The following is an 18,874-nucleotide window of genomic DNA, read 5'->3' on the forward strand; positions in this document are numbered from 1 at the left end:
CGGTACAGTATGAGTCGATATGCAATCTTCAGTCACGCGGAAGAGTTAGCTTTTCTTGCTGTCCTGATGTACAATGGGGAGGTATCATAACGTCCACACTATTATCCGATACAAACAAACCTATCAACACAGTGTTATTGTCATTTGCAGATGGGACACACAATCATGCAGATCCTACTATGTTTGACCTTATAGAAACTCGTCTAGCTAGAGTGTAGTTGACATGACAAGAGCGCGTGGTATATTGGTGGCACATTCATAACATGAGCACCCGATGCAGTGAGCGCGGCCAAGTAGTCAACGCCCTGGGGAGTGTACGGTCTTAACCACAGTTTCCACCTCTGTACGAGTAGCGCGGCAAAGGTAAGGTGGCGCGACAGATCCAGAAATCGCAGACAGAAAACATAGTCAAAAGCGCATCAGAAACAACACACACACCCTCATTGTTGTAAAATCTGCGCAAACCACAGTACCAGTAGTCTTAGACTGGAATTACTAAGCAGGATACCGGAAGCTCAGTATGACAGGTTAGTTGAGCGGAGGGAGCGTGCAGTGTGTGCGCGCGGAGAGCTTGGAATGGGACTAGAAGACCAGACGAGCCGCGGCATTCTGGATGAGCTGCAGAGGTCGGAGGCACAATGCAGGTAGACCAGCCAGGCAGGGTGTTGCAGTAGTCTCAGGGGCGTGGAGATGACGAGAGCCTGGACGAACCTGCGCGCTGATTTCTGGGTCAGCTGCGGACGTATCCTCCTGATGTTTGTAAATCGTGTATCTGCAGTACCACAGCGGTTGAGCCGACAATGGTTTGCAGTGAAGGACAGTTTGTCATCTAGGATCACACCCAGATTTATTGCAGTCTGAGTCGGGGAAAACAACAGAGGTGGCCGAATGTTGATTGTTAGGCAGTCAAGAGTGGGACAACTCTTTTCCGAAGGAGAAGCAGTTAGTCTTGCTCAAGGCTTGAAGCTGAGGTGATGAGCAGACATCCACCGAGAGATTTCTACTAGGCAAGCAGAGGATGGCGTGCGACGACTGGGTCTCTGAAAGCGGGGAAAGGACAGAATTGTGGTGTACGCAGCGTAGGCCAGTGGTATGAAAAACCAATGCGGCTAAGTATAGATCCACAGCAAGTTGTGTACAAGGAGAAGAGGAGGGGAGCCAAGAACAGAGCCCCTGAGGACCCCTGTAGTTACATGACAAGGGTCGGACTCGACCCTCCTCTTCACGTTCACCCATAGGCATTGCGGTCTTTGAAGTAGTGGATGCACGCAGGAACCCGTCGTGATATGTGCATGTCAGCTCCAGCAACTCCAAGATCATCTATAAGAGCTTGCGAAGGAGGCATCTGATTCTCTCTCATCTCCTGCGTGTCGATCATCAACATGAGCAAAGGGTTCCACCAAAGGATCCAGAGGAGAGGTATAGCGGCCTCGGCCCTTTTACGGTGCCGTATCCCTCAGAGACAGCAAGGAGACGCCATTTCTTTGAGTGACCTGCTTAGAAACAGACTGGGTGGCGGATCCAGAAGGTGTTCGATGAGCTAACAGGAAGTGTTTAAAGACAGCGCTTCAAGTGTTTTAGCAGAAAACGGGAGGAAGAAGAGACAGGCCTGTAGTTTATAATGCCGTCCCGTCCTCTGACCCCCTAATCCCTCCAGACATTGCAACCTGCATATTCATATCCGTTCCTCAACCCTGTCAGTTATAACATCAGACCGGATTGACAGTGGGTTCTAGGAGAGGGTTACCTTGCTCCTTGAGACTGTTTGGAAAGTGACCAGAAGTTAGAGAAGTGTTTATGAAATGGGTGAGAAAACGGTAGAATATCAGAGAGCAATAGTCTGAGGGGATACGGTCCAGAGACAGGTGGTAGGACGGCCAGAGGTACACGAGGGAAGACCTCACGTGGAGGAGAGAGGAGAAAAGGAGGTAGTGTGGGAAAGGAGGGTCTGGTGAACCAGTGGGAGTAAAGGTGAGTCAGAAAAAGGGAGCGAATATCAACCACTACACCAATGTATAATCATTTTATACATTATTAAACACTTTTGTTCAGGCCTTGGCAGCAGATTATACACAATGAAGGGTGTGTGTGGTGTTTTTCTGTGCTTTGTATGTTCTTTCTTATCCATCTACCTGCAGGGACTGCAGATGGAAATGAGCCTCTATGGCTAAACTGGCACATTGACTCACGTGCTCATGTTAATCGACTGTGCATTATCCCTTCTTAATAACTAAAACAAATATTACATAAAAGGTTCAACCATATTACATTGGTAGGGGGGGGGGGGGGGGGGGGGGGGGGGGGGGGGGGGGGGGGGGGGGGGGGGGGGGGGGGGGGGGGGGGGGGGGGGGGGGGGGGGGGGGGGGGGGGGGGGGGGGGGGGGGGGGGGGGGGGGGGGGGGGGGGGGGGGGGGGGGGGGGGGGGGTTTGGGGGGGGGGGGGGGGGGGGGGGGGTGGGTTTTACATAATGTGTGATTATTTATACCGTAAATACCTTGTAGATCTGTTACTGAGTTGCTAAAGACAGGCACAGAAACAAATAGCAACTGAGATCTGTTTTCCACATGTTTCATGTTTTATCTTTGTACGTCTTCACTTGGGTCAGTGCAAGGTCAGTTAACACGCCTGGAGCACCACAGGTGGTTATTTCTTTATAAAGAGATTTATTTTAGACTCACTGGCCTGAAGCACCAGCAAAGATGTGGAGAGAGGGGCTATAGCTCTTAGCTCTTTACTAATAAATAGTAGTTTTTTTTTTTTTTTTTTTTCTCTATTTCTCCCATACAAATAGTTTTTCTACGGCCCAGCAGAAGAAAGTGTATCAATCATCCGATGTTTGTAAGCCTTTATGAAAGGTTTTTATTGTAAAGCATCAGTTGTATGTAACTGCATGCAATAAATATCAAAATGATGTGGAAACCAAAGATTAAACTTTCATGACTGCAATGAGGCAGTAAAACAACCAGATAATAAATAATCAAAATGAAAATGAAATAAAATATCAAAAAAGTATGTGAGAAAAAGAAAAGATAAACTAACATTTTTAATAAAGGCGCACTAGAAAACAGTTAAAGTGCTCCAGGTTAGTAAACAACATATGAATCTCATAAAAGTTCAAATTAAATACTGGTAATGCAAAAATGAGAATACAAATAAAACTAAAGCAGCTAATTAATGTATAAACCCTGCTGAACAAGAACCTTCCCGCTTTGGCGGGTCTTTTTTTTTTCTTTCCACGACACTGTGTCTCAGGGCATCTAATATTTAAAAAACCTATTTAATGTGGTTATACCAGATTAACGGAAGAATCTTAAGTTACTGACGATACAAACCATTTTTACCAAAACAAAACACAATCTCATAAGAAGAATCAAATGACCCTGAGCGGAAAAATGCTAACGCACTTTGGCAGCAGAACTCAAGATAAAGATAACCTTACTCATCGTAACGCACATATAAGAGTATCCGATTAAATCTGAGGACTCCACAGATTATATAGGTATAGTATCATCACTGAGCGAGCCGAACTTGCGACAGGGGAAGCAAACACCAGACATCACAACGCGGTAGCATTACGGAGGACCAAATGGACAGTCGTCTCAACTTAGCTGTTATTCTGCTCAAAAGTCGTGTTAAATGGCATTAAAACGAGAAAAAACACGGCTGTGTGTTAATTATTAGGTTAATTAAATGTGTCTGTCACTTTGAAAAAATTATTTATTATTCCATTTTTATGTAAAAATCGGAGAGTAAAAGTGGTAGCCACCAGAGTTATCGCAGCTTCCGGTTTTGGCTATGCGTCACTCTCACTCCTTATTTGGTCATGTGTGTGTTATGTGGGAGTTCCCCTCGATTCCATTGGCTCTAGCGGTTAAAAAGCGGTGTCAATCATCAAAATCGACCAAGGGGGGCCAGAGATAGGTCAAATCCTCCCAAATGACCCCAGAAGTGTTTTTTTGGTGCTAAATCTCTCTAAAAAGGTCAAATTTCACTTGTTTTGCATCAATCTTGATACAGGGTACTTATTATATGTTGTAGTTTGGATTCCTAAAGCTTTTAGTCTAGCATCCCATCATTCAAGGGTGGTTTTTGTACTATAAGTAATTTTTTTCTTTGGACGGACACAATCATTTAAAATGTTTTACTGTGTTCAATCTGAATTTACTTTAAAATAAAAACATCTATATTGATTCTGACATGTCTACATCCAACTCACAGATGTAACCTTGCTTTGAGAAAAAAGATTATTAATTTAACCCTTTTAGAAGGGAAGATATGGTCATTTGTTCTGGGAATGTCATTTTCGAGCCTGAGACCTGAAAAACAGGCTCAGGGCTTTGGACACTAAACTATTTTACTGCAAACAGGAGAAATGCAGCATACAGTAAACAGGTTGGTAACAAAAATGCATGCTTTGGAGTTTTTAAACAACAGAGGCAACACATTTTGACATTAAACCCTTAATAGTGAATTACATAAATCAAATAAACTGACTCCTGTGGAAACATTTAGCAGTGTTTTTGGTTTGTTATTCAGTCTCTTCAGCACTGTACACAGATTTTGTACAGTCCTCTCTCTCTCTCCGGCTCTCATTGTAGGTGCGGGACTCTTGGCACTGTTTGTGCTGATTCATGTGGATATCGAACAATGACTGGCTGCACAAAACTGACAACTAATGAAATAACTTTGTGGGGGTGTGACCCCCCGGGGTGGGTGTGGGGGGAGGCTACACGGTCACCCTTCATCTCAGTCCCCTGGGCCTATGGCAGGCCGACCTGCAGCCGGTGTGCACACTGTGGGTACTGTTGGCAGAGTTTCCACCCCTGGGCGTCCCGTATATATTGAGCTCCTCGTGCCATCACAACACACTGGCAAACTGGCACAGACAGGTACTGGTAAGAGCTTCATGTCCGTAGCACTGTATTTTCTCTAAAGTGTATCTGTATTTGTTTTCATTGTCATACTGTGTTTTGATTTGTCATTGCAACAAACTCTTTTCCATGTTGCATTATTGTAATTTTGTGTGAGAAGAATATGAAGTTACTTTTTGAGGAAGAGTGATGTGCATTTTTGCATGCAAAGGTAAATCATTATGAAACTAAATATATGAAAAGTGGGTTTAGCAGGAGTTTGACCTGCTTGCATTTTAAATGTAAACATTTATAAATCATGTAAACATCCATGGATAAACTAATTGTATTTTTTTTGCAGTTTCTTGATTGCTGATCTATTCACTATGGCCGCAGATCACCAGAACCCTGCATCCAAGCAGCAGCAGCCAGGCACCAGTGCATTTAAGGTGGGAGGAATTGAGATTACAAAACAATTTACAACTTCCTCCTTGGAGCAAGAACTTGTTGTTCTGGATCATTGCCTCCTCCAAACATAATTGGAAACAGATCTTAAAATTAGAGACCAGAAATTCACAAAAATTCTTCCCCTTTTCTCTCTTTGGTGCACAGCTGGTTATCTATGAACAGGAAAACTTCCAGGGACGCTGCCATGAGCTGACTGGTCCCTGCAACAACGTCCAGGAAGCAGGCGTGGAGAAAGTGGGCTCCATACTGGTGCTGTGTGGACCGTGAGTGTGGCATAAAGACAGACAGAGACTAAAACTTTTTAAAAAACTGTGAGCTTATATAGTGTATATATATTTGTGTAATAGTTTCTCAAAAAAAGCTCTTTGATAGGGTTAAAAATATTAATTTCTGACATTGCTGAATGGAAAAATGTGTTGAAGATTATCCAAATGTTTCTCTGTGAATTGACCTATTGACAAGTCGTCATGCCATGGCAGCTCCAGTGATTGAGGATGATATAGAAGGGAGTAAAATGGCCAGAAAAGTAACGACTAAATGTGTTATTTTGACTGTTTTGCACTCAACCATCTCTCTCTTTCTCCTCACGCTCAGATGGGTGGGATACGAGCAGGCCGACTGTAAGGGGGAGCAGTATGTGTATGAGAAGGGGGAGTATCCTCGCTGGGATTCCTGGACCAACAGCAGGCGCAGCGACACCATTCTTGCTTTCCGCCCGATTAAAGTGGTAACAAACATACATACAAACTAATGTAAAAAAATACATTAGTATATCCCCCAGTTGTCCCACAAAGTTTTATTTTATTCCCCATGCTTACTTGAATTCCTGAAGAGGACTTTTACATGCCTACCAGGTGAACGAAGACTCAAAACACAGAGAAAGTTTGAGATGAATTGAAGGAAACAGGGGCAGCGTTTTAAAAACTGCAGAACTTTAACAAAACATATTTTTACAAACTCAGACAGCTGGTGCATTATAAATCAGGTCCTTTGTATCCTCTGTTGATGCAGAAGTGCTTTAAAGTAAGTTTATAGTGAAATCATGATCAATAAGATTGATTATACTACACAAGTTTTATGAGCTTTTTCAAACAGATGTTTTGATATGCTTTTGCTGTTAAACAAAACAGCTCTTTCATCAGGCCTTTCTTTGTTTTTTGACTCTTCATGCCACCATGGAGGCCTGCGAGGTCAACGTTTACAGGTTCTAAAATTGATACAAACGGCCAATTTATTGGTGAAGTATTCCTCTAATAAGTTATCCACTTTGTAAATACTTTTCTCCTCGCTTACAGGACAGCCAGGAGCACAAGATTGTCCTTTACGAGAACCCCAGCTTTGCAGGGAAGAAGATAGAAATCATAGATGATGATGTCCCCAGCTTTCACGCACACGGCTACCAGGAGAAGGTCTCCTCTGTCCGGGTGCAGAGTGGCACGTGAGTCCATCGGATACAGAGGCTATGTCATGCTGCACTAACTGAATGTCTCTTCTTACCTAACTCTGATCTATTTTCTCTCTCTGTGCTCCTGGTGCTCCAGTTGGGTGGGGTATCAGTATCCAGGCTACAGAGGCTATCAGTACCTGTTTGAGAAGGGGGAGTATAAGGACAGCTCTGAGTTCGGAGCCCAGACCCCTCAGATCCAGTCTGTCCGGCGCGTCAGAGACATGCAGTGGCATCAGAGGGGTGCTTTCAAACCCGTCAACTAAGCTTGTGACTCTTTCCTGTCATTGAACCTGAAACTTGCAGGCTTGCTCCCTCCCAGCATCACACCCCCCCTCTTTGTCCTTCATTTACACCTTAAAGCATTTTGATATCTATTGCAGCTGCTAGAGGAGTGACGTTCTTTCAAGCAAACTAATAAAACCTTATTGCTTACATTAGACTGTGTTGCATGATGTATCTTGTGTCTTTGCCAGACTTCTTAAAAATATCTTAAAGAAACATCGGGAGTGAAAATTGAATTTACGTTCATTATGTCCAGAGGTGGAAGAAGTACTCAGATTGTGTATTTAAGTCAAAGTAGAACTACCGAAGAGCAGGAATACTCTGTTACAAGTAAAATTCCTGCATTCAAAATCTTACTTATAAGTAAAAGTAGCCTACAAGTAGTATTGGCATCCAAATTACAAAAAGTAAAAGCACTCATTATGTAGACCGCCCAATTCCAGAATTATATTATTATGTTTGCCTTTTGCCCTCTGACGCAGATGCCCAACCTTGGGCAGCCGCTATCTCCCAACCATTTTGTTGTTGTTTATGACCGGGCAATTATCGGTCAGAGATAGTTATTGTTGTGGGACACCTGGAACACATCCTTTTCGGGGTTGATTATTACACTCTGAACTAGTTAAAACCTAGAACTACAGGAGGCTTCTTCAGAATTGATTGTGGCATCTCAACCGTGTGGTCAAAAAGTGGCCCGTGACATGTCTAGCTCCAAATAAACCGTCAGTGTTTGCCATCAAAGCTCCAGCTCTCCTCGTGTCTCTCTGAGTCCTGTTTCCAATTGCTACAGAAGTTTCCCCCACAATAGCCTATATATTGAATATTATTATTGACGCATTCAAGTGTTATCAAAGCTGGTAACGGTGGAACTAGTTTTAATTCCTTTGTATACTGCAGGGTAGCTTGTGGATTTACTCCAGGTGTAGCTGATTAAATGTTATATAATTAATCTAAATCTGCAAAGTAAATAAAGCTATAAAATAAATGTAGTGGAGTAAAAGTACACGCCTTCCTGTGAGTTGAAGTGGAGTAGAAGTAGGCTACAAAGTAGCAAAAAATGGAAATACTCTGGTAAAGTCCCTCACAATTGTGCTTAAGTATAGTACCTGAAAAAATGTACTTAGGTCATTAACACCTCTGATTATGTCATTAAAAAGATCTATAAAATGTACTTGGAAACCCATTTTAATTGCAGTTTGTATGTTGCACTGGGCAACTCCGACCGCTACGTTGTGCTGGAGGGGCAAAAGCAGGTGACGTCATTTCCGGTTTTCCAGCTAAGAAGAGCAAACGACACATGATGAAACAACATGCTACTTTAACTCATAGACCTGTAATTCTTACGTTGTTTGAGTAAGAAAAGCTGTATGTTTCAAGTACACTTCATCGCTACATTCTCACTTCAGACTTCGGTTAATTGGAAACGTTGGTATGATTTTTTTTTTACCTAATGTAAATGGGACTTTTACGCTTTACAAGGCTAGCTAGCTAATTTAGAGCTGTTCATGTAATCATGTTATGAAACCAGTTGGCTTATAACACCATCTGCATTAATTATAGGGTTTTTCTGTACTAACTTTAGTTTTATTGTATATCTTATTAAGCTTAAAAACTAAAGTAAAGTAAACTAGCTATGCTGGTTGCCAAAAGACATTACTGTTTAATTGTTCAAAGAGGTTTTATCAATCGTTTTGTTCAACTCTTTTATTTGGCATGCCTCAAATACATTAGAAAACCTATGGGACATTGTACAAGTTACTTCCTCCCTTTTAAACTGTATTGTTTTTGTCTGTTTCTTATTAACATTTCAGTCAGGAACATTTATATCACAAATCAAGAAAGGAAAATAACAATAAAGCAGAATATTAGCGGTTGCATTTGACAGAACTGGAGAAAAAAAAACGTTACTGAAAGCAAACTATATATAATGTAAATTATAAAAGTGCAAACATATTTAGCAGTTCACATCCTGGACAATGGCTTCTCAATGTTATAAAGCTGATCAACAAACAACGGACACATTTTGTAAACTAAATTTAACAACAGTGTAAGATTACTTGGATGAAAGCAAAATGTATTTATAAGAAAAACTTCCTTGACACTAAAACCATTGGGTCAGTAGAGTTTTGTAAGATTGCACTTTATGTGAGGGATTGAAATATCTGTTTAACTAATTTTGAACATGTTATCCTTTACCATAACCTCCTCCAACAGTCAAGATGCCTGTCCTCTGCAGTAGCTGTGGTGACAAGCGTGCTGTGTTGAAACGTCCGAAAACTGGCCACTCGCTGTGCAAGGCGTGTTTCTTCTGGGCCTTCGAGGAAGAGGTGCATCAGACCATCGTGACAGCAAATCTGTTCAAACATGGGGAAATTGTAGGGATTGCTGCCTCGGGTGGAAAGGACTCCACTGTGCTCGCACATGTCATGAAGCTCCTTAATGAGAGATTCAACTACGGCCTTGAACTCATGCTTCTCTCGGTGGACGAGGGTATCTCAGGTTACAGAGATGACTCCTTGGAGACAGTGAAGAGGAATCAGCAACAGTATGAGCTGCCGCTGAAGATTGTGTCGTATGAGGAGCTGTATGGCTGGACTATGGACGCTATAGTGAAGCAGGTGGGACGGAAGAATAACTGCACCTTCTGCGGCGTGTTCAGAAGGCAGGCGCTCGACAGAGGAGCCCTCATGCTGAAAGTGGACAAGATATGTACAGGTAACTCCAAGAACTATTACTTCAGTGTTTCCCACGGTATTTGATTCTATTTGTGGGGGCTACTTTGAAATGTGACTAATAAGTGCTAGGACTAAAGATATAATACGTGACATTTCCAAATATATCTATAAACAGCTCGTATATAATTTTTTGAGTTTTGATCTTACTTTATACCAAATGTTTCCACACATTTTCAAATCTAGAGACATTTGAATCAAGGCAATATGATTTATTTTGATCTCCTGTTTTGGTGTTATTATATGTGCCTTTTTTGTGCTGTGTTTTAAATTAGACCCCTAGTGGCAAAGAAATGACATAATGTGCTTTTAATGTCAAAGATTGAATATTGTGTTGTTGTTATTGTGTTTATCCCAGGTCACAATGCTGATGACATTGCAGAGACTGTTTTGATGAACGTTTTGCGAGGGGACATAGCTCGTCTGCGCCGCTGCACGGCCGTCTCCACATCCAGCGAAGGTGATGGGGTCGTGCCGCGCTGCAAGCCCCTCAAATATGCATATGAGAAAGAAATTGTTCTGTACGCTTACTTTAAGAAGTTGGACTACTTTTCCACTGAATGTATCTACTCCCCCAATGCTTATCGTGGCCATGCAAGGACCTTTCTGAAGGACCTGGAGAGCGTCAGGCCTAGCTCTATAATGGACATCATCCACTCGGGGGAGAACCTGTCTGTGCGGGACGGGGTGAAGATGCCGGTGCAGGGAACCTGCCAACGCTGCGGCTACATCTCCAGCCAGAGTCTGTGCAAGGCCTGCGTGCTGCTGGAGGGTCTGAACCGAGGGCTGCCGAAGCTGGGCATCGGCAAACACCACCGCCTGCACGACAAGATCCTCACCCAGCAGCCCCTCACTGAGAAGGAGGAGAGGAAGCTGAAAGCAGTCAACTTCTGACCACAGATAGCGACTGTATTATTAACCAAAGACTGGAGGTATTTTTACTTTTAGAATAAACCATGTTTTTTGTCTTTAACATAAGAGGAAGAATAGAAAGTCAACTGTTTTTCTTTCATTCATCATCCATTTAATATTTATTGAAAGTTATGCATGGTATATTTTGTTATAAGAATGAGCATCTTCACAGGACGCACAGCCTATTCACAGTGTATAACCAGGGATCATTGAGATACTGTGGAGACACATTTTCCAGTGGTTATAAAGGTGTTCAATGTGATAAATGGTACGTGTATACAGTTGTTTCATGGCTTTGTGTATTACACACATAACAGGATCATGCGTCTGTAAAGCTTGGTGCCATGTTGAGTTCTTCAGGTCATTTTCATCATGGGGTTATTAGATAGAAGCATCACCTGGATTTCCAAATACTTCATATTTACACACACATGCTAAGTGAGGAGCGGAGACAAGGATGAGCAACTTTGTTGTTTTTGAAGTGAGCTGGTTGTGAATATTCAACATTAATGAAAGCTCTCACTAATGGCATGTTACATTTCTTTATTATTTGCTACTTCTTCACCAATCTATGGGGAAGAGGTGATGACCGTTATGGTCTCATTCAAAGGTGTTTTATGAACTATATTTAATAAATGCATTTTCTCATATCTAAGTGTTCCTCCAATTTTTTTCTTGATTTGGATTAAGTTATTATTAATCATGAAATCTACGAGTTGAGGCCTGGGAGCCAGCAGAAAAACTTCTGTTTTCTACAACAAAGAATGATGTGATAAGGAAGTACTGTCATATAAATGTTGTACAGTAAAAAGTTCCATCTCAAGTATTGTGGAATAGAAATAAAAAGGTGGCAATATTTATTTAAAAAATCCTTAGTACTCAGAGGTGGACAAAGTCCTCCATTTGAAATTCTACTTATGTAAAAGTACAAATGAAGTACCATGAAAATAAACAAAAAGTAAAAGTGGTCATTCTGCATGCAACATCCCATTTCAGAATCATTGCAATTTGCAACTGTAGCTTGTCTATCTATCCATCCATCCATCCATCTACAGCTTCTGGCCGCTAGGTGTCGCTCATCACTCCACCTCAGTCACAGTCAGTGCGCGCTCTCGTAAAGTACACATGCACATATCGCAGCGCGTTCACGAGATCTACCCTGACAAAACTTCCAGTGCAGCGCGTCAGCGGTGAAGTTTGCAGGAAAAATCAGACTTCGTAAACAGTTCAGGAGCTCAAACATAAAACTGACTCAGGCCAAAGCCAGGCAGCCACCATGGACGATTTAGGTAAGTCATAACGTTCTTTTTAAAACGCTTTTGTTGTTTTTGTTTACAGTCAAGGGTGGAGAAGTTGACGTACGCTGAGATTTAATGTTGAAAAGTCAAGTTTCTGGGTCTCTGTGGTAGCCTACAATTGATCATTTTTTGACTTTTCTACGAACCGTAGTAGCGGTTTGACGTCATTAGCCGTACAACCTCCTCCTTTTAAACTCTACCTCTAACGGTTTAGAACGTGAGTAACGTTTCTACGCACATTTAAAAAGACGTTATTTTGCAAGTGCCAGAGGGAGGAGATGTTTGGCTGACATTTTGACACAGAACTTCAATATTACCTCCTCAACTTTTGCCCCCAGGCTATTCCTTCCAGCTTTGAAGTGGTGGAGTCAACAGGCCTCCCCCTTTTAGACTGCCCAGTGCAGCACACAGTGAGCCAGGCTGCCTGAGAAAGTATCTCCAGTCTGATGGGGCTATTGATACTTTACTACAAACCACAGGTGGTAGAAGTAGTAGATTATGTGTAGGAATACTCTGTTACAAGTAAAAGTCTTGCATTTAAAAGGTTACTTCAGTAAAAGTATTGGCCTCAAAATATACCAAAAGTCAAAGAATTCATGCAAATTGGCCCATTTCAGAATAATATATTATATGTTTTGATTATAATTATTGATGTGTTTATCAAAGCTGGTAAAGGTGCAGATATATTACTTGGTATGCTGCAGGGTAGCTTGTGAATGTTACTCCAGGTTAGGGCTGCTCGATTATGGCAAAAATCATAATATTTTTTTGACCAGTATGTTTTTAACAGTTGATTACCCTGAATTCTAAGTATAATTCAACTGAAAAACCAATACAAAAAAAAAGTAATAATAATTAAAAAATAGTCGTTTTATTTCGATTACGTTGCTTTCGTAATCGTTGCAAGCTATAATCGTTAATTGCGATTAAAATACGATTAATTGAGCAGCCCTACTCCAGGTTTAACTAAAGTCTTATTTATTTAAGTTATCTTTGCTCTACTACTTTTATCTGACAAGATTTTTTACTTTAAAGAGTCAGATGAAAAAATATTATCAACCATATCATATTTAATTTTACGATACAACTTGATTGAGCTCTTAGTGAAATGAATTAGCTAGACAACAGTATATTCGGTATAGAAAAAACATGATTTTATCAATTATAAATCAATATCTATTGTTCTGAAACAGGATGCTGAATCAATACTTCTACTTTATACTTTGACTTCTCTTCAGTATTGCAGTTTCCTTCTACTTTATACTTCTACTCCATTACAAGTTAAGGGTAACTATTGTTCTTTTTAGTCCACTATGTTTATCTTACAGCCCAGACTGAAAGTCATAGTATAAAATAACAACAATATAGAATATAACTATATACGATCACTTAATAATCTCTCAGAGAATTACAAGCTAAACCACGGTACATTTAGAAAAACACTCCTCCTTTCCCGGGTGCAAAATTAAAGTGACAATAAAGAAAATAATGTAATATCATATTTATTGTATGCAAAATACTGTCAACTTTCTGCAGAAGCTGAAACAGTGGTAATAATGATTGTTCCTGATACCGTGCTGATATCGCTTAAATTTTTGCTACAAGGCAGAATGTAAAATATTGGTGTATCTTTGCCATATCTATCTGTGTCCATGCATCACAGACCTTGAATTAGAAGCCGTCATGCTGCACAACCTGCTTTTTTATTTATTTATAATAGTTAATTAAATGTAAAGGGACTAACTAGTCCCAAAAAATAACTGACTTATTTATTATTACTACAAAAAAGTCAGATGGTTTAGAACGGAAGATCGCCTCTGATCATGTTTGGTTATTTCCCCAAATTGTTTGTAGCTCCCTGCAGTCTATCAGCTTTTTCTATTTTGTGTGCCTCACTTACCAGTCAGCTCTTAAGTTGACTTTTGACCTTTGGCACCGAACCTCTGAACTTCTAATTCTGGTTTTTATACTTTTCACCAGCTGGTCATCTTGCTATATTTACCAGAACAATTCACTACATAAGCCTCTGTCAGGTATTTGCAGGGAATACTCCCATTGTACTCCCAGAGTAGAAAGACAGTAAAAGTGGATTTGCTGAATTGTTTAAGTGGAGAGATGATGGGACGCATTTTGAGTTTGGCCCGATCTGAGAATACTTATTAGATGCTCTGGCTGCTATCGGCTACTGAAAGGGCGTATTGTTGTTGGAGAGGGAGCCCGTAGTCTCACTGAAGCAGCGTGAACTGATGGAGGGGCGAGGCTGCTGAGGAATGTGGAACATCACTGTGTGTCCGTCTCCAAGGCCAAATACTCCCTTGGTCAGGACTCACCTCCTACCAATACTCTCAGACTCATACCAGCACATTTATAGACTTTCTGGTTAGATGCTGGAAGTGAAGTCTGTGATTAACACAAGTTTAAAAGAAGTGATTTGTTTTGTTCTTCGACATATCAGGAAATACCCCAATTGGGAATTTCGAACCTTTTTAAGCGTCTTAGAAAATGTGGCTAAATAAGATAACAGAGGTTGTCAGGGAAAACAAACGTCATCATGCCAAACACGAGACATTTCCTCTACTTTGAGATGAAGCCATGAGACCGTGGGATTACCTTGCTAATGAATGATGTAAATATCATGAATGTTTGTTTGCTAATAAAAGAAAAATATTATTTTTACCAATTTTGTCAAGGGAACAAGTGTGATGCTAACATCCGGATGGTCTACAAATATTCTTTATCCCTACAGACACTTATAGTATATCTAAAACAGTGCTTCTCAAAGTGTGGTCCGTGGACCACTGGTGATCCGTGAGCGCCCCCTAGTGGTCCGTGAGTATATTGGTAACATTTCACATTTTAAATAAATAAATAAATTTAAGTTTTCCGCACTCTCGCGGGAATATCTCCGCAATGGAGTGAGGTTAAGTTTCACTTTCAATTGAATTATATAGCCCAGCGCAACACCTTCATCACACATGTTGCCACTTGTTTGTACCATTTTCAGGCGATTTGTAATCTGTTCTAGAAAAACGATGTGTTTTTTAGTTAGATGGTCCGCAAGTGTTTTTTTATTGGTTAAGTGGTCCTTGGTATGAAAAAGATTGAGAAACACTGATCTAAAACATCTTGATCTTAAGGGCTGGTAGCCTGATGAGGACAGAGCCAGGAAGTACAATTGCATTGTTACAGTTTAAAATGTCTTGTCGACATCATGTGGTAAACCCCTACCATATCCTCCATACATATGCAATATTAAACCATGTTCAATGTTTGTCAATACTTTCTGACTGTGGTTAACTACACTTCCAGTAACCCCCAGCTAACAAGCCCCCTCCCACACGTCCATGTGTTGAGCTTCATGATGACTGACAGGTCTACATGGAGCTGTTTGGAAACCTGATCAGACTCCACTCTTTCCGTCTCCCGTGTATATTGATCTGCCCACGTTGCTTAACACTCGAGGAAGGGAATTCCCTCAACATTGTGTGAGCCCTCCTCCAGTCTGAGTCAGAGTTTTCCACAGGTTTCCTCTCATCAGTCTTTTACAATCCAGACCAGGTGGCAGCCAGGCTGGGCTTCACTGTCGTGGCCCTTTTCAAGTTTAGACCACATGTGACACTGTCCTTTGGTTTGTCCTGCTCCTGTGTTTCATGTTTGTTGGGTTTGAAGGGTATCCCCGCTCTCTGTGAATTCCTCAGGATTGTGTGAGATTCAGGCAGACTGACCTCACTGGCCTGTGGAGGCCCTGCGTCATGTCTGCAGGTTAACAGTGGAGGAGACATTTGATTAGTATAAACATACATTTGACTGGAGAGGTCATAGGGTTGCTCAATTAATCGTATTTTAATCGCAATTACGACTTTGGCTTGCAACGGTTATGAAAACAACAATCGAAATAAAACGATTATTTTTTTATTTTTCTTTAATTATTATTTATTTTTAAAAATATTATTTTTTGTATTGGTTTTTCAATTGAATTATTATTTAAGTTCAGGGTAATCAACTGTTAAAAACATAATACGCATTTTTTTTCAAAAGATTGATTGAATTATTGACCCAAATAATCGAGATTATGATTTTTTCCATAATCGAGCAGCCCTAGGAGGTCATGACTGAAGAGGGTTTAGTTGTAAAATATATATTTATTTGATATACTGCCTTGTATTGAATCATACAACAATCATGTCCAACTGGTGTTAACCTTTTCCATTTTGATGTCTGCAGTGTGAGACATTCAGCTCTAATGTGCAGCTTGCAATGCTCATGTGACCTACGGGAGATAGCTATGTAGGCAGAAACACACAGCAGCACCTGCTAAACGTGCCTTATGTAAACATACTGCAGTCTTGCTAGTTTTACTGCCAGTTGATCACCTTGCAAAGGGAACCCTTATCCTCCAGGAAGGAGTATAAGCTGGCTGTTATTGAGGCAGCATGGTCTTAAATGTTTACAGTGTTTGCACAGCATACCGAAAGATCTTAGAAGGTCTGAAGTGCTTTCTGTGTCCTGGTGAGTCGGCAGCAGCAGCAGCAACACAGAGTTAGTGTTACCACAGCAGCTTTCATCACCCAATGAGCGCTGCAAGGTTAGTGCATACCTCCTCTAACCAGCGGGCTCGCCTGCTCCGCCAGAGGGAAGCTGCTGACTGTAAATCAGTCTTGTTCCCGAGCTCCACACCCATCCTGTCCTGGGTCTGGGGAAGAGAAGGCCGCATGGCTGACCTCATCGCTTAGGCAACAGACCCTGCCCCACATCCTGAGGAAACAGAGGAGAAAAACAATGAACAGCAGAGTCAGAGCTGGAGGCCAAAGGCTGGTAGAGTGGGCAGCCCTGGGCCTTCAGTGTGTGATCCGGCTGCCAGAACACTGCTTTCGTTACTAAATGCTGTTGTAGCACATTGTGGGTTCACTTGCAGCGCCCCTCCACTTGCTTCCTCTTTTTACGCTGCTTCCAAGCTTTCCTTTTACCCTGGCCTAGTAACTTGGCTCGAAGAACAGTGCAGATTATTTTCCAGTATTATCAGATCTGGGTAATGTAGTAGGAATTTGAGAGTCCCTGCTGGATGTTTCTATGGTTACTCAAGCTGGGGACACCCCAAGGCATGGACACAGGGAAACTCTTGAGTTAGTGGGGAAGGGAAGCTCACTTTGGTAGAATAATCTACCTAGGAGAATAACTGAATAACGAATATATCTAATTGATTATCTCATACTCTAAACCATTTGTCGAGTTAGCTTCCAGTGGTGGCTGCGTAGAATTGTTTCTGTGTCGTGTGATCTAAACAATTCCATACCAACTCCAATAAAAGCGTTGGTAAGTCCAAAACTCTAAAGTAATTTAAAATATGGCAGACATTTGTGGAATCATTAAAAACAATCTTAATAATCGCTGTGTTTCTTAAATGATACATTATTGATGTTATTTACTTCAGGCCAAAAGCCCTAACATTGTCTAGTGACTTCTCAAATGTGAATATTTGCTTGTTCTCTTCGTTGATATTAAACTTAATAGCATTTGGTTGTGGACTGTTGGTTGGACAAATAAAAAAGGTTTCTACTGTTTACTGGCATTTTATGAATAATCCAGCCAAGAAAATAATGAACATATTGGTTGGTAAGGATACTAATTCATAGTTGTAGCCTTATTTGTATGCTGAGTGGGTGGTGTAGACACATTCATCCATCAGGTCTTTGCTTTCTAATGTTCTGCACTTCTATAGAATGATTTTGGAGCATGTGTTGGGTGTTGGGTGTTTTCATTCAGTATTAGAGAGACAAGATGGCCTTTCGTTGAGGGTCTTTCACCCTCTCTAATGGCACAAAAGCCTTCTCGATGACATACGGTCGTCACACATGCGTGGGGATGAATGTGTCCTCAGTGACTGGGTGTTACATCAGTATTTAGACTTTCCCCTGTCATCTGATTTACTGGGCTGTGGGGAAGTGCTTTTATTTTGAGTCCAGCGTTCTCTCTAGAGGCGTGTCATCTTTCAGTTAAAGGGTTGCTTGACAGAGTATTTTTAGGTGTGTTTATTTTGAAGTAATCACCCTAAGATGCTTCTGTCTTTCTTTCGGATGGTTTGCCATCACACCGCATTACACTCATCCTTTGTCTGGGTGGGACTGTGTGTCACTTCATTGTGGATCACCGTCAAGAAGCACAAGTTGATTGTGGTTAGTTTACATGTTGGAGTAATCATGGATATCCTCACATGAGGGAGTTGATAAAAGCTATCATGATAGAGAATTGAATAACAGAGCAGGGGGTGAGTATTACAGGAATAATTTTCCTGTCCTAACAGACGTCGCTTTTTCAATATATGTATACTTTATGTATTCAAGGAGAACTTGTGACGATGTATGATTACCTTATTTAGTGAGTTTATTTTCTACTAAAAAGGATGTTCACACAAAAAAAGTCCTACTTAACCGAAGATAACGTGATTCAATTTGAGGATTATTAGGATAATATCATAAATGCAATTAATGTGGCCAAAATGATTGTAAAACATTTACACAATGCCCCATGTCTAGTGCGTCCAACAGGTGGCCATCTCCAAGCCTTAACATTTCAAGATTTCTCTTGGTCTGTTTGCTGTTTGTCCATATTCTCTCAGTTTGTTCTGTCCCTGGTCTCTTTCTACCCAGCCTCCCCTGCCTGTCTCACTGGCATCTCCCCCTCCCCCTGGCCCCTGTCTGTCTTGTTTGATATAAATATCGCGTCGGGCTGGCTTGATGGGGTAGGGTTTCGTTGAGGGGCTGTGGCCAGTTCTGCTCTTTTGCTCCCTGGCTATAAACAGGTGAGCTGTGGACCCTGGAGGCCCATCATCATTGCCCACATGTTAATAGAAAAGATTAGCCAGCACTGCTCCCCCCGCCCCCGCCCC

At 41.4% G+C, this 18,874-nt stretch overlaps 5 protein-coding genes across 6 annotated transcripts in view; 4 read left to right on the forward strand and 1 right to left on the reverse strand.

Moving 5' to 3' along the window:
- Nucleotides 1-18,874, forward strand: part of LOC104955675 (Fanconi anemia group M protein homolog) — a 430,065-nt gene that overhangs the window by 69,189 nt on the left and 342,002 nt on the right. The gene's annotated exons all lie outside the window — the stretch shown is intronic.
- Nucleotides 1-18,874, reverse strand: part of soul3 (heme-binding protein soul3) — a 326,159-nt gene that overhangs the window by 64,884 nt on the left and 242,401 nt on the right. The gene's annotated exons all lie outside the window — the stretch shown is intronic.
- LOC104955557 (UAP56-interacting factor) overlaps nt 1-18,874 on the forward strand; it is a 28,971-nt gene that overhangs the window by 3,903 nt on the left and 6,194 nt on the right. The gene's annotated exons all lie outside the window — the stretch shown is intronic.
- crybb2 (crystallin, beta B2) lies at nt 4,869-7,592 on the forward strand. 2 transcript variants are annotated; one of them, XM_010782899.1, is made up of 6 exons: nt 4,869-4,894; nt 5,211-5,298; nt 5,462-5,580; nt 5,912-6,044; nt 6,613-6,755; nt 6,859-7,592. In XM_010782899.1, the coding sequence occupies exons 2-6, from the start codon at nt 5,236-5,238 to the stop codon at nt 7,025-7,027; spliced, it is 627 nt and encodes a 208-aa protein (XP_010781201.1). In that variant the 5' UTR covers nt 4,869-4,894; nt 5,211-5,235; the 3' UTR covers nt 7,028-7,592. The 2 variants fall into 2 exon arrangements, with proteins under 2 accessions (XP_010781201.1, XP_010781203.1); XM_010782901.1 differs by having other exon boundaries at nt 4,873-4,888.
- On the forward strand, nt 8,258-11,340 carry ctu1 (cytosolic thiouridylase subunit 1 homolog (S. pombe)). The gene is made up of 3 exons (XM_010782898.1): nt 8,258-8,475; nt 9,261-9,761; nt 10,137-11,340. Exons 2-3 carry the CDS (start codon nt 9,266-9,268, stop codon nt 10,670-10,672), a joined length of 1,032 nt encoding a protein of 343 aa, XP_010781200.1. The 5' UTR covers nt 8,258-8,475; nt 9,261-9,265; the 3' UTR covers nt 10,673-11,340.

Source organism: Notothenia coriiceps, unplaced genomic scaffold (genome assembly GCF_000735185.1).
Source record: "Notothenia coriiceps isolate Sejong01 unplaced genomic scaffold, NC01 NC01_scaffold00024668, whole genome shotgun sequence".
NCBI classification, from domain to species: domain Eukaryota; kingdom Metazoa; phylum Chordata; class Actinopteri; order Perciformes; family Nototheniidae; genus Notothenia; species Notothenia coriiceps.